General features: G+C 54.5%; 1 protein-coding gene across 9 annotated transcripts in view; it reads right to left on the bottom strand.

The window, feature by feature from the left end:
• Agap1 (ArfGAP with GTPase domain, ankyrin repeat and PH domain 1) overlaps window positions 1-13,670 on the bottom strand; it is a 476,885-nt gene that overhangs the window by 347,630 nt on the left and 115,585 nt on the right. For 3 of the 9 annotated variants that reach the window (XM_026396065.2, XM_026396064.2, XM_077791188.1), the window contains exon 1: window positions 2,312-3,462. The exons of 5 other annotated variants lie outside the window; for them this stretch is intronic. In XM_026396065.2, coding sequence (XP_026251850.1) covers window positions 2,312-3,278 — 967 coding nt within the window. In that variant the 5' untranslated portion in view covers window positions 3,279-3,462. Of the gene's footprint in view, window positions 1-2,311; window positions 3,464-13,670 lie in introns of those variants that run through there. One more of the 9 variants, XM_026396063.2, reaches the window with a different exon arrangement.

Raw genomic sequence — 13,670 nt, 5'->3', positions numbered from 1 at the left:
CCCTCAGCAATGTGTACAAGGAAACTGAGTATGGGCTCCACAGCATCTGGACACGAACTCAGGGTGGAACTTTCTCCTAAATTCCAAACTCCACTAAACAACACCTAAATCGTGAATACTTTATGTCACAGGAAACGAACACATAAAAACTGAAGAAGTCTAATAAAACAAGAAACCCTGAAAGCTACAGGTTCTGCAAAGTTCACCTGTAACAGGCACAGTAGTGGCAGCCGCACCAAAACCTTGGGCTACTAAGGCTTCAGATGTGGTCACCAAAAGCAAAGATTTTACCCAGCTGCAGCTTTAAAAAAACTGTCTAGAACTTCTGAATGAAGCAAGGCCCTAGAATTATTGTGTGCCCTGTCACCTAGCTCATTTAAAAATTCAGCTTTTCTGCAAAATCCACAATGCTAGTAGTGTTGTTAGACCTCCAGACCAACATGATTCCATCCAGAAAAAGACTGAGCATAAGGGAGCAACTGAGCATTACTGTAATTATTACTACTGTTAAGTTATACTGCCCTAGGGAAGAAATTCCAATACACTTCACACCTTTACTACTGCAAATCTACTATCAATCCATTTGTTCCAGAAAAGACAACACCAAAACCTCAAATGCTTTTAACTTGTATCAACAGGTACCATGATGAAGCTTGTTCCTTCTAAAATCATGTCTGTGCATCGCTTTCTCTCCCTCTCACACACAGAGATGGGTACTTCTCTGGAACCTAAGCAGCTAATTACTATTTTCTACGAAGTCCACAAGAACAAAGACACAAACCTGGTATTAGAGGGAGAAACAGGACCTTCAGATTTGAACCTCCTCTGAACACAAATAATGGCAATATCAACTCCAAGCAAACCAAGCCTTTCACAACCATGCCATTCTCTAACATTTTAAGAGCATTCAGGGTGAAATGGACTAATAGTCACAGTCAAACACTGTGTCCCAAGGCACGTTAAAATAGGAAACACGACAAACCAAACAGCCAAGCCTGGCAACAGGTAACTTCCTGTCGTTTCCTTGCTCATAAAATAAACCCGGGGATAGAAACACAACTACACATTTATCCACCTGGTTTTGAACATCTCTACACTTGAGGACCATCGGCAGCATTTTAAAACACGGCCATTTTGCCTTCAGTTTACCTTTCAAGGCTTCCGCTAGGCTAGTGACTCCTGTGCTATGGTTGACTTACCTTGCATCTTGGAGCTAACCTGTATACCTGCACACTTAGGAGGAACTCTCTCCAGGGCTGGCTAGGCAGCAGCTGAAATCAGCGAACCAACAGCCACCCTTCATGGCTTTGACCACCTTCACCTGGGCTGGCAGCAGAGCTTGGTAATCAGGGTGCAGGAATGATTAAGGATTTCCTGGTAGCAAGATGAATGGCAACACACCTGTGGTTACAGGTACACTTTATCTCACATCCTAGGACAACAATCTAACCCCACACTGTACCCAGCCTTTGCCCTTCAGAGGATGCTGAGATTGGGTCCGTGTTGTGCAGTTTCTGCAGGCTTCTGGTCACTAAATGCTAGCAGGTTAACTAATTCCTGCAGGAGAATATTCTCCTGTCTGCCTCCAACCCTCCCCGCAGGTGTGAGAGAGCAGGGGGTTAGGGTTCAGCATGGACTGCAGAGCTGCGGCTTTCCTGCTGGTTGCCTGGCACACATTACTAGAAAAAAGAATTCTGCTCCAGAGTTGCTTTCCCTTGAGAACACACTTGGCAGAAAAGCTGTGGAGAGGGGCATTTTAAATCCCTTCTCTCCACCTCCCACCCAGCTCTGTCTTTATCAAGAGTTCTGCTAGTGGAGGCAGGCAAATCAGCCAAGGCCACACCCCAGCAGTCACTGGCGGCAGAACCAACAGGCAGACTGCCCTTGGGAGGGTTCAGTGTGGAATACACCCAGAGGAAGGCTGGCTTCCCTTGGCCGGGCAGTTGCACCTGGGCAGTTACCAAGGCCAAGTCTGGTTCCCTGAAGCAGCTCCACAAGCAGCACAGTCTGCTTGGTGTTCAGGAGCCTGCTAATGGCTGAGCCAGCACCTGCAGGAGAGGCAGCCCAGGTGAGCTTTCCACGGTCAAGTTCACCATGGCTCAAGAGATAGACCTCAAAAGAGCTACTACACAAAGCCAGGAGCAAGGGCAGTCAGCAACAACCAGACTAGACTGCCTCAGTACCCTTGGGGAAACAGCACAGAGTTCATACAGGCTACAGGCGCTCACTGGTCTGTGACCTGAGCCAGCAGATCCCTAAGCTGCTCCCGCCACTCCCCACTTCCCTGGAGCCCTCCGGCCAGGCTGCCCACCTCTCCGAGGGGAGCCTTCGATGCTCTCTGCGCTGGACGAGTGTGCATCCGCTGGGGCTCGCCGCAGGCTGCTGAAGTAGCCACGCGATCGCGAGGCACCGCTTCGAGGGGAGGGCCCGCTGCCAGGGCCGCCGTCTCTACGCGCGAAGATGCCACTGAAGAAACGCAGTAGTCGGTGCTCAGAGGCTGCTCCGGGCCCCGCAGCCGCGGCCCGCGCGCGCTCCAGCCGCTGCAGGTCGCTGTTGTCCAGCGTGCGGTTCTTGCTCTTACTGCGCTCCCAGCGCTCCAGGTCGGAGAGCGCATCGTTCTTGCTGAGCACCTCGCCGACATCCAGGGTATTGCGTTTCTCCGAGGCTGGCTGTGCAGCGGTGGCGGGTTCCAGGGCGGCCTCAAGGCCAGCCTCGGCCTCGTCGCCCAGCGGCCATGCGAGGCTTCCGGAGCTGCTGTGGCGCCTCCCGCTGCTCAGGGCCGGGCTCCGAGGTGCCTCAGACCCGCTCCAGTCCCTGAAGCTGAGACTACGTCGCAGGGGCGCGGCCCGGGGCCCCTCCATATCGGGGCTGCAGGGCTCTGGAGAGCCGGACCCCTCCAAGGCCTGGGGACTGCCCGCCAGGGCCGCAGACTCGGGGCCGCTTGAGCATGGCCGGAGCCTCCCGAGCTCCAGCTGCCCAGTGCTGCGGGTGCGGAAGGTACGGAAGTCCCAGGCGCGCGACTGGAGCCCCTCCAGGTCCTCAGTGCCCGCAGCCTCCTCGGCCTCTTCCAGGAGCCGCCCGGGTGCGTCCGGGGAACGCGCGGGCCGGGGTCGCGGTGCCAGACGCGGGCCGGGGCCACTGGAGCCCGGCTCCCGGAGCTGCTCCTTTCTGACCATGGTCACCGAGATGCGGTAGACAGTCTTCCTGGGGGGCGTCCCGCGCGGCATCGCGTCCGCGGGCGGCGACGCGTGCTCGCCGCTGCCGTCCAGCAGGTACATGTCTCCCGGGGCCGCTGCCGCCGCGACACCCGCCTGAACCCCGCCGCATCCAGCGCGTCCGCCAGTCTGGACGCGCAGTCGAGGCAGTCGCCGAGTAAGGTGGGGAGAGTGGCCAGACGAGATTGGGGCCCACGCCCCCCACTCGCAGCGAGGGCCGCGCTCAGGCCGCGGGGACGGCGGCCCAAGTGCTAGGGTCCGGGTCCGGGTCGCCGAGCCATGGGCCGCGGGGGGCCGGATGGGGCGGAGCGGCGGGCGGTCAGGCGCAGGGACGGTCTCGCCAGCAGGTGCGGTCGCGGCGCGCAGGGCCCAGGGCGGGCGGCGGCGCCCGCGGCTTCATTGTCTACAGCGCGGGACCCGTGCGCATCTCCGGGCCTTTCGTGCACAGTTCGGGGACTCCGCAGCCTCCACCACTCGCTGGGCTCCGGACGCGGGCAGCTGCGCTGGCCGCGGTCGAGGGGCGGGCGGGCGGCGGTTTAAAATGGAAATGCGCGCCGGGGCGGGGCGGACGGGCGGGGGCCGACGTGCAGAGACCGCGGGCCGCGCGCTCAGCCCGGCCGGCAGAGTCCCGGGAGCGCGGCGGCGGAGGCGAGCGCGGCGGGCGGCCAGGGCCAAGCGCCGGGGTGGATCAAGGCTGTGCAGACCGGATCCTCTAGGGCAGCAGCCAGCACGCAGGCGTGAACCCTAACTAAATCTACCCGTGCTCCAGGGCCTGGTCTGCAAAACCAAAATAAGGTTGATCTCCCACCTGCTGCCGGTTTGTCGGAGGCATCTCTCATAACCAACCACGCAGCTCTGAAAAAGATGCAACTCAAACGACTTTTTTTAAAATATGTATTTTTTTAGCTGTAAGTGGACACAATACCCCTATTTTATTTTTATGTGGTGCTGAGGATCGAACCCAGTGCTCCATGAGTGCTGGGCTCTACCACTGAGCCCCAGCCCTCCAACTTTTTTAGAAGTATCTTTGGTACTTGTGACCCTGGTACAGGTAGGCTCCCAGGAAGACAAGAACAGAGAGAAGACAGCACTCCCCTGGGTACTGGGCCACTGGCCTCTGGGAGGAGTACCACAGTTTGTCTCCTAAGTAATTTTTAGGGGCATTTTAAATCCCAAAGTGTGGGGGAAGGTTCCTTACAGCCAAGTACTTGCTATCCATGCCAACAGGCAAGAGAAAGCTGTGGGCATACAGGAGGGCAAGCCTGGCTTACCCACTTACTAGTCCTCTCGGATCTTCCATGTTAACATGGAGGTGAAGAAAACAGCATCAAAATCTTGAGCACTCTGGGGAGCACCAATCTGGGAAGGACACTAGGGCCAGGCATTCTGAGTCACCATGGATATTTAAAGTTGAATTTCCCTTCCATCAAATTCTCCTCCTTGGCTCCAACTGCTAATGATCTTGAATCACTTGACAAGGCACAGTATTCTTACGTAGCTGATCGACAGGTCAGTTCTCTGTGTGCACAGATGTACTGTGTCAGAGTTTGTGTTTCAAAGTCCCAGAAGAAAAACACAATGAATGCTAATCCAGCCAGGAGGCGTACCTGGTCTGCCCTAGGCTGGGAAGGCCCTAGGTAAGATGGGGACAGGGAGGCCAAGCACTGCTTGGGGGCTCTGGACCACAGGCACAGTAGGGGGCTGCCCTCCTTCCCCACTTTAACCTTGTAACATTTTGTGACATCTACTGTGTTCATGACACTGGAAGTGACATAAGAATAAATCATGTAAGGTCTTTTCTGAAAGTCTAAGAAACCTGGATGTTTGCCTCAGTGAAATTTTCAAGTTTGATGAAATAAATCAGATGCTAGGTGATTCATTTTATTTTCTTAGAGGACCCTGGAAATGCATCTGACCACCATCAGTGGCCTCTAGCTTCCACGATTTCCATCTTCACAGGGCTGTGGCTTGCTGCACCTGACACTTGAACTCCGGGGCTCTGGAAGTGGTGCTGACAGGTCTTCAAGGAATGGTGAGGTCCTGAGGGTAGATCCATCTGACCTTTGATCAGACCCAAGAACCACCAACTTCTGGAGTGGTAGCCAAGCAGGAAGCATCTCTCAGAACATTTTTAGAGCCACTGGGCTAGGGGGATGCAGAGGCTCAGAGAGGGAGGGTACATTCCCCCAAGACTGCATAGCTCACTAGTGAGGGTAGAACCTAAGGTCTGGGGGTCACACTGCCTGTGCCCATGCCTGAGCTACTGTTAATTTCTTTGGTCCAAGTACGTATTAGCATTCTCCTTTGGTAACAACAAAAAGCAAAATAACTATATATGAATATTACCAAACTTGACACTAAACAACAAACAGTAAATGATACCTTGATAAGAACAGGAGACATTCTGATCAGATTTTCACTCATTTGTTTCTCTACTGGCTCTTGTATTCATTAAATATATACTATTACTGCAGTGCTTCACGATGACAAGGCAGGGTCTCTGTCCTCAAAGATTTCATAAACTTGCAAGAGAATACTAGTGCTAAATGATTTTGCCATGAAGAGAGATAAAAACGTGAGTGACAACACAGAGATGGCTGTAGTGCCCTGCATGCTAATGAACCACCACCACTAAGATCCCTCAAAAGTCCCAAACTTCACAGCTGCAGTGTGCAGACATCAAGGCCAGGGGACTGTGAGCTGAGAAACTGAAGCTCCACGCTGGCCCGAGGGAGCACTGCGGGGGGGGGGGGGGGGTGGCGTGGTGGGACCAGAACCAGAGTTCCCAACGTGGCTGGGACCCCGCCTCACTATCCAAGACTCTGGCAAATTTCAAATTTGGAGATGAGCTTTAATAGGAAAGTAGCTGGTCCACAATTGACCTGTTGCTTGTTATCTGAGGCATCTGTAGAGCCCACAGTAAAATAAACAAGTAAATAAAAAAAAATAGCATTCCTTAAAAGTTCGAATGCTGGACTGTTGGTGTTACCCAATCTGTGCCTTTGTCTGGAATCCACCCCAGGTTTTGTGCTCTGCTGTAGTAGAATGCAGGCTGCAGAGTAGAAGAATCCATTGGCGCCACCTTAGACAGCACCAAATCTTCCAGGAGCCTCCTCCTCCAGTATGCTCCAAAGCCTTCTTCGGCACTACCCCCAGGAACAAGCACGGATTTCCCCAGCCTCAAGGAGTCCACTTCAGGTCTGGCCATCTGGGTAGAAAAGCCTGGTGGCAGAGAACTGCCTCTCCCCGCTGCCCTGGAGACATGGGCTCTCCCGTTGCATAGAGGACACGGGCTCCAGAGCCTGTCACTCTGAAATCTAAATCCCCTTTCACAAAGCCAGACCTGCCTTCTCTAAAAGAAAGGAAATCTTCATGCTGTCCATGTCTGAGTGGCATCTGGCTTTATTTTCCTACAGCTCTTGGACTCCACTAGACCAACATTTCTTGATTTTTCTATGCCATACAGCATATTACCATTTTGACATTTTAAAAAAAAATGTCATGTAGCTGAGCTCACTGCTACACCCAAACCACACTGCAGCCAAGCGGCAGGGACCTGCTGACCTAGAGGGCAGGACGCGCAGCAGAGGGCTGACAGCCCCTAGGCCCCTTCCTCTCCAGGTCCCAGGTCATAGATCTTTGGCCACCCTCCACCACTCTGTCCTGGGCCATTCTAGCAGCCATGAATTAAACCCCCTTGATGACAACAGGATCCGGAAATCATCAGGAGGGCTTCCAAGGCTGACTTCAAGGGAACCTCTGGCAGTCGGCTTCTGCGAGCGAGCGAGCGAGCGAGCGTCACAAGCCCACTTTCCAAATGACACCACTTGACAGCTAGTAATCACGTTTACAGTCTCTTAGCAGAACCTCGGCTGCGGGCAAAGGAAACCAGCCAACCACCAAGCATGCCCAGGCCTCAGCATGCCCACTCCAAGGCCAACAAAGGCTTCTCAGAGGGGTCCTTAAAGGCTATTTTCTGGTAACCAGATGACTGACAGACGTTGAAGAAGTAAAGCAAAAGACACTTGCGTTTTGCCAGAGCTTTTATACATTGTACCTTTCAACATGAGGCTCAAGTCAGATCATTAAAGCTGGAGGAGTTATGGTCTCAGCTTCGAGGGACTGATCCCTCTGCCGCGCACGCCCTGTGCCACACATCCCTGTGCTGAACTTCTGAGGGACCCCAAATTTTCTCATTTTGTAAGCTGAAGGTGATAAGTGGAATTGTGTAAGAGATGAGGACTTGACTCTGTCCTGCCAACTGAGGAGGGACAGGACAGAGGCCTCCTAACCCAGCAAAGAAAACCCACAGGAGGTCCTCCTCCCCAGGCTGCTCCCCAAGACCAGCCACAATGCAGGCCCTGCCAGCAGGGCATGGAGATGCCAGCCGTGTGTGAAGTAACGCGGCAGGCGTCACCTGTCCTCCATGTCTTTTCAATAGCACCTGAGGCTCCTCAATGTCACCGCAAGGACAGCATGGTCACAGTTTAGACATTAATGAGGGAGGAGGGTAGGGGCTACTTATCAAAACTGAATTTGGCTTGACCTTAGAAGAAAGGGTTTCCTCAGTCTCCTTCCGGTCAGAAGGCATCTGTGGACCCACCCCAGAGGGGTGCAGAGCTGGGAGTCCTTGTGGGTGGGAAGGGCAGAGAAGGGGGCTTGAACCCAGCTCAGTGTCCTGCCAACACAGGGCTCCTCTGAGCAGCCTTCCCCAGACTCCTGGATGACAGCAATGCTGACCCTCAGCAGGGTCGACCTCTACCTGCAGAGGAGTTCATCTGAGGCCAAGCAGGATCCTCAGAGCACTTCAGCTGGAGGCCCACCTGCAGGTGAACGGAGGTAGGAAGCACTGGCACGCCCAGAACTCTGAGCAGGGACCAGGGGAACTGGTGGGGACAGGGTGGTGGCTGAGGACTGGCAGGTGTCATCCAAAGCCAACAGCAGAAGGAAGGGTTAGATGTGGTAAGAAATAGACAGGAAAGAGAAAGGCAGGAAACAACTGTTCACACCTAAACCAACAAAAAATGGCTCCAAATGGGAGGTGGTCTGTGGCCTTCGCCCAGGCAGGGTGTCTCCCCTTGGGCACTAATGAGGCTGAGCTGGGTGGGTCTTTGTTGTGGGGTGTCCTGTGCACCACAGGCGGTGGAGCAGCAGCCCTAGGCTCCACCCACTGGATGCCAGGAGGCCCCTCCCCAGGTGTGCCAGTCAAAGATGTCTCCAGACATTGCCAAATGGTCCCTGGGGGCAAATCTGCGGCAGGTGAGTTCTGCTTCAAAGGGACAGGCAGGACGCACTCATGTGGAAATGAAGTGACATTTCCCAGCCTTTCACTTCACTATGTTTTAATCCAGCCGTTCTTTCCCACCTCTGCATATATTAGTGAAAAGCTCCAAAGGGTTTCTATAAAAATAGAAGTGACTATTTGCAGTTTACAGACAGGAAGAAGGGGAAGGGTTGTAGATGAGGCACCTACAGCCCTCACCTGTGACAGATAAGCCATCAGTTTAAATTATTTAAAATGTACACGTATCATGGGCATCGTTAAAATGCCAGAAGGGTTAAAAAAAAAAACTGAAAAAGTCTACATCTAAGCAATGTAGCAAGGTGTATCAAGGTCCAACCCGTGGTCCTCACAGAGCCCTGAGATCTGGTGGCCTGCTCTCACTCCCCTCCCCTGCACACAAATGGGAACCACCAAATGATGGAGGAAGACTGTCATCTGCCCCATGCAAAGGAACACTGAGGGATTCAGACCAATCCTTTCGCTACACAGCCTGCGATGAGACCAAAGGAAGTATCTAAACCCAAATGAGAGTCCACGTCCTCCAACATCTGCCAATGACAAGACTGGTTTTATAATGTTCTAGTAAGGGTCCATTATGAGCAGGCTCCCCAACATGGGAAGGTCAGAAACGTCCTGGTGTTCTCTTGCTGTCAGGCACACAGGATTTAAGACTTTAAAGTCAAATCTACTAATCATTGCTTTACGGAAACAGCAGCAGCAGCTCCCACGCAGGGCAAGGCTGGGTGCAGGCAGGCACAGTCAGCAGACAGGATGATGCTCCTTCCTCCTCAGCCTCCACCTAGCTCTGTGGAGATGCAGCTGAGGAACTGAGAGGATGTGACCAGGTGAACACAACACTGCTCACCTGACCTTCGACCAATGCAAGGCAGCTCTGAAGCAGGCACACAGAGAGGCTCGGAAGTCCCTGTGCATGACCTCGTCTTCTGACTTCGTGCATAGGCACAGGCCTATCTGGCACATTTTGCTCTGCAGGATTCACTGCAAGGGACTCTTCTAACACCAGATCCACAAGATTGTCATAAGAAGATGTTCCCAGCAAAGCAAAGCATGGGGGAGCATCAGATTCGGATTTTCCTACCAGTTTCCCAGATGAAAACAAATACCATGAGCCATTGGAGACTGAAAGCCACCTAAATCCGTCTCATGACATCTGGAACCAAGCTTTCTTTTAGATTTGCTGACCCCAGAGATTTAGAAAATCCGGGACTTACAGGAAAATCAAAAAATCCAGGCCACAAATAATGCCCTGGGGTCTTTATCAGTCTCCAGAGCACAGCTCCTGGAGAAGCCTGTTTTTACATGTTACCACTTCTGCATCCCAGGTGAGGTTTGAATGTAGAGACATTTGTTAATCTTTCATCCATACCTAGGGGTCTTGAAGATACAATTTATTTTTTTTTTCTGTAAATGCCAAAGCAGAACATCTGAGATGCTGTTCAAAAAGCCCACCCCCCATGCTCCAGGCATCAGAGAAGACACAGGGACATTCCCTACCTGCATCAGCACAAAGTCTCTGCTCAAGTGTCCCCAAGCGCAGAGGATGAGCCAACTGTAGCAGTGGGTGGCAGTGGCCACCTCCCAAGGTGGTCACAACTAGCACTGGAGCTCTTGGGACAAAACTGGGCCCCAGGATCACTCCTGACACAGCAACAGGGTAGAAAATGTGGGTCTCCTCCTCCACTTGCCGTACACTGGCCACCAGCAGCCAGCAAGAACAGGGCTACGTTTGGGGGCAGGGAGGTGAGGGACATGGGACGCCATCAGAGGACAGACCACTCCACAGCCACTGAGCCACTTTCCAGGTCCTGAGGCCCACCCTGGAAACCACCAGTGATTCCAGATCAAGAGGGGGTGATGAGCCCAACGGTGCCGGCTGTATGATTCGCGGCACCCTAGCCCTCACACCTTCTTCCTGCCAGGGCCACTCTCCATCCCCAAAAGTGCTGTTGAGGATGGAGACCTGGCTGGCGGTGACAAAGACCAAACTTGTGGAACCTGGGAAAGGAGCTGCTCAGCTCAGGACACTGCCAGGGGGTAAGGTCAGCCTGAAAAGGCACTCTGACGAGGGAGCCCTATCACAGCCCAAGATGCTGCCATTCTGCTGGACAAGGGGGTTACAGGAAGCAGGTTGACAGGACTCCCAGGTCCCTTTATTCCTGGTGGCTGCCTTAAGGCTTCTCCTCCTCAGAGGAGGAGGTGACCAGCTGAGCCCTATCACATCTGGCGCCTCCTCGAGTTCCCTGACCACCTCCTGTGGCCACACGGTGACTGACCCAGGGCTAACATCTGCCCTGCCCCTTGGCCCCACAGCCTGTCCTCTGCCCACAACCTCCCACACTGACCAGCCTCTCACAATCTCCCCCGCAGTGACTGGGGCTCGCTTCCAAGCCTCCGTCCCACCTCAGCCCTACAGACGCACCTCCTGGCTCTTCCTGCTCTATGTACTGAAGGCCAAGGCCCGACTCGACTCCCCTGCCCTGGTACCTCTAAGACCCCACCGTGGGCAGCTCAAACCCCAGCCTCTGAACCAGGGATCCTCAAACATGGTCCTTGGACCAACACAGTGCCATCTTCTGGACACTTAGCCATCTGACTCCATCCCTGGGAGAGTCTGAGGCCTGCGCAGGGGCATCAAATCCGTGTCGCCAAGCCCCATGTGACGATCACAGGACAGAGGCTGGCTGCAGGGGCCCTCTCTGCAGCCCTGGCTGCCCACCTCCCACCCCAGCTATTCCCAGCTGTCCTATTCCTTGTCAGGGTAACCTCAGGTCAGGTGTTCAGAGCTGGCCCAGGGACTGTGTGCCATCAATCACCATCACCTCCACTAAATGTTCCATTTAATAAAGGACAGAAACAAAAGCCCCTCCTCCACCTGCATGCCCTCCAGCCCCTGCTGTCTCCTCCCAAGTGCCCAGGCCCCCTCCTCTCCACCCACATCTTCCTCCTGGACTCCCAGCCAGGCATCCCGCTTGCTCCACATCAGAATCAGCTCACGCTCACAAAACTGTCCTTAGTCCTGTAATCATGGCACATTTCCACTCAGACCCCTGTGATCTGTCACCTGAGGAACAAAATGCCCACTCTGGGGACAAAGGTGGGATGCTGGCCCAGCATAGCAAGGGTCCCATCCCCAGTACTGCAAACAACAACAAAACCCACTCTTGACTCCAGGCCTGCCGCCCATGCCACCCCGACTGCCCTGTGGCTCAGAGGCCAGGCTCCATGGCCACAGTGATCACAGCCCACGTGGACCTGGGGAAACAGGCCTCGAGCCTGCACTGGGTCTTCACCTCTGCAGTGACAGGACGATGGCGCCAGGGGGTTGTGACTCAGAGGAACAACCTGCCAAGTGCTCGCTGCTGCTGCTGCGTGACAGCAAGCCTGCTGCCTGCCACACCCCGCCAGTCACCGCTGGACACCACGCCCCCTGTGTCCCCACTCCTCCCACTCTCACCTGTCTCCTGCTAGGACCAGTAGGAGGAGCTAAATCCTACCTGTCACTGGAGCCTGGGCACAGAAGTCCCTAGCCGGACATTTCCCAGCTGGCCTCACCTGCCCACTCCCCGACCCCTGGGCACTCCTGGACCTGCCACACCTGTACAATCACCACCCCCAAGAGGTGGTGACGCTGTCTCTGGACCCCGGCCCTTATCACACTTCTGAGTAAACACATGCCTCCTGATGTGTGGATGACGTTGTTGTCGGTCCAGGAAGTCGGTTCAAGACTGATTCCGGAAGCCAGAGACAAGCCAGCTGACATGGGATGCACCCGGGGGAGGCTCTGTTTATGCCCCTCTTCCACAGCGCCCCCCCCCCACCGCCTGCAAGTTTATCCCTGAAGTCTCCAGTGGTTAGGGAAAGACAGAGAAGAGGGTGATTCATTTCTTCCCCGACCACAGAATCCTCAGCTGCAGCTGATCTTGGGTGGCCGCCCTGAGAAAGCCTGTCCCCTCCCTCGGTGGAAAACATGAAAACATGGTTCCTGTACAGGCTGGGGAGGGTGCCTGCCCGGAGTGCGGCTGCCTGGGGAGAGGCCAGGGTTTGCTTCATTTCAGGGAGTGGGTGCTGGTCAGAGGGGAGGCTCAGAGCCTCTAGAAAGTCCCCATGGCGCTCATCAGTGGAACCACTGCTCCCCTGCCCACCCACTGGAAAGGGTATGCCAGGTTCACTGTGCGAAGGAGGGGGTGCTGCTGACTCACTGGAGAGTCCCCTGCATTCCCAGGACCAGAGGCGGCTGGCTAGTCCACGAGGACCAGCCATTCGAGGGTCAATGTGCAAAAGAACAGGCTGGGCCGAGAAATAAGGAAGCACATGCTCTGACCAGGGGCTCAGGGGGTCCACTAAGAAAGAGAAGACCTCGGGAGGTTGAGACAGGAAGGCTGCAAGTCTGATGCTAGGTTCGGCAACGTAGTGAGACCCTGCCCCAAAATTAAAACAAACAAACAAACCAACAAACAAAAAGGCGGGGGATGTCATTCAGTGGCAAAGTACCCCTGGGTTCTGTCCCAGTACCCAGAAAAAGAGACAGAACACCTGGGGTGACTCAGAACTGGACAGAAGAGGCTAACAAGTGAGGGCGCCCACAGGTAATGCACAGCCCCGAGAGCACTGAAGAAATTCTCACAATGACACCTTTGGGGAGTTGCTGGGAGCTGCGCTGGAACCTGGGCAAGGATCTCAGAGGGTGGGGGACACCACCACACCGTGCCCTGACCCGCAAGGGTTTCCAGAGAAGCATGGCTGTCACTGGAAATTTCAGCTTGTGAGAAAAGTGACACTAAGTAACAATGTTCATGCAAAAGACCGGAAAAGGGGCACGTTTCAACCGGGCCAGCGAGCTACTCGGACCTCTACTCCTGGGGCTCTCTGCTTCCACGGGCTGTCACCAAACACCAGCATGAGTGGGTGTGCCCCAGCCCTGCCGGCTCAGCACCACGGATCTGCCGGGCCTACACTCCTGCCGGCCGGCCAGGGACTGGCCCGTGAGGGCACACGGCTGTCTGTTGAAGTGGTACCTGGAGCACTTTCAGTGGCCCTGTTCCGTTTTGAACAAGATCAAAAAGTATTTTCAACTGAGCAAAGATTCCCAGGGCCAAAGTCTCCAAGCTGGGTGGCTTTGTACCAAACAGCATCTCTGTAAAATGGGGCCA

The sequence above is a fragment of the Urocitellus parryii genome, chromosome 1, assembly GCF_045843805.1.
Source record: "Urocitellus parryii isolate mUroPar1 chromosome 1, mUroPar1.hap1, whole genome shotgun sequence".
NCBI classification, from domain to species: Eukaryota; Metazoa; Chordata; class Mammalia; order Rodentia; family Sciuridae; genus Urocitellus; species Urocitellus parryii.
Note: the sequence above shows the minus strand (reverse complement) of the source record. Positions and strands in the feature narration are given on the sequence as shown.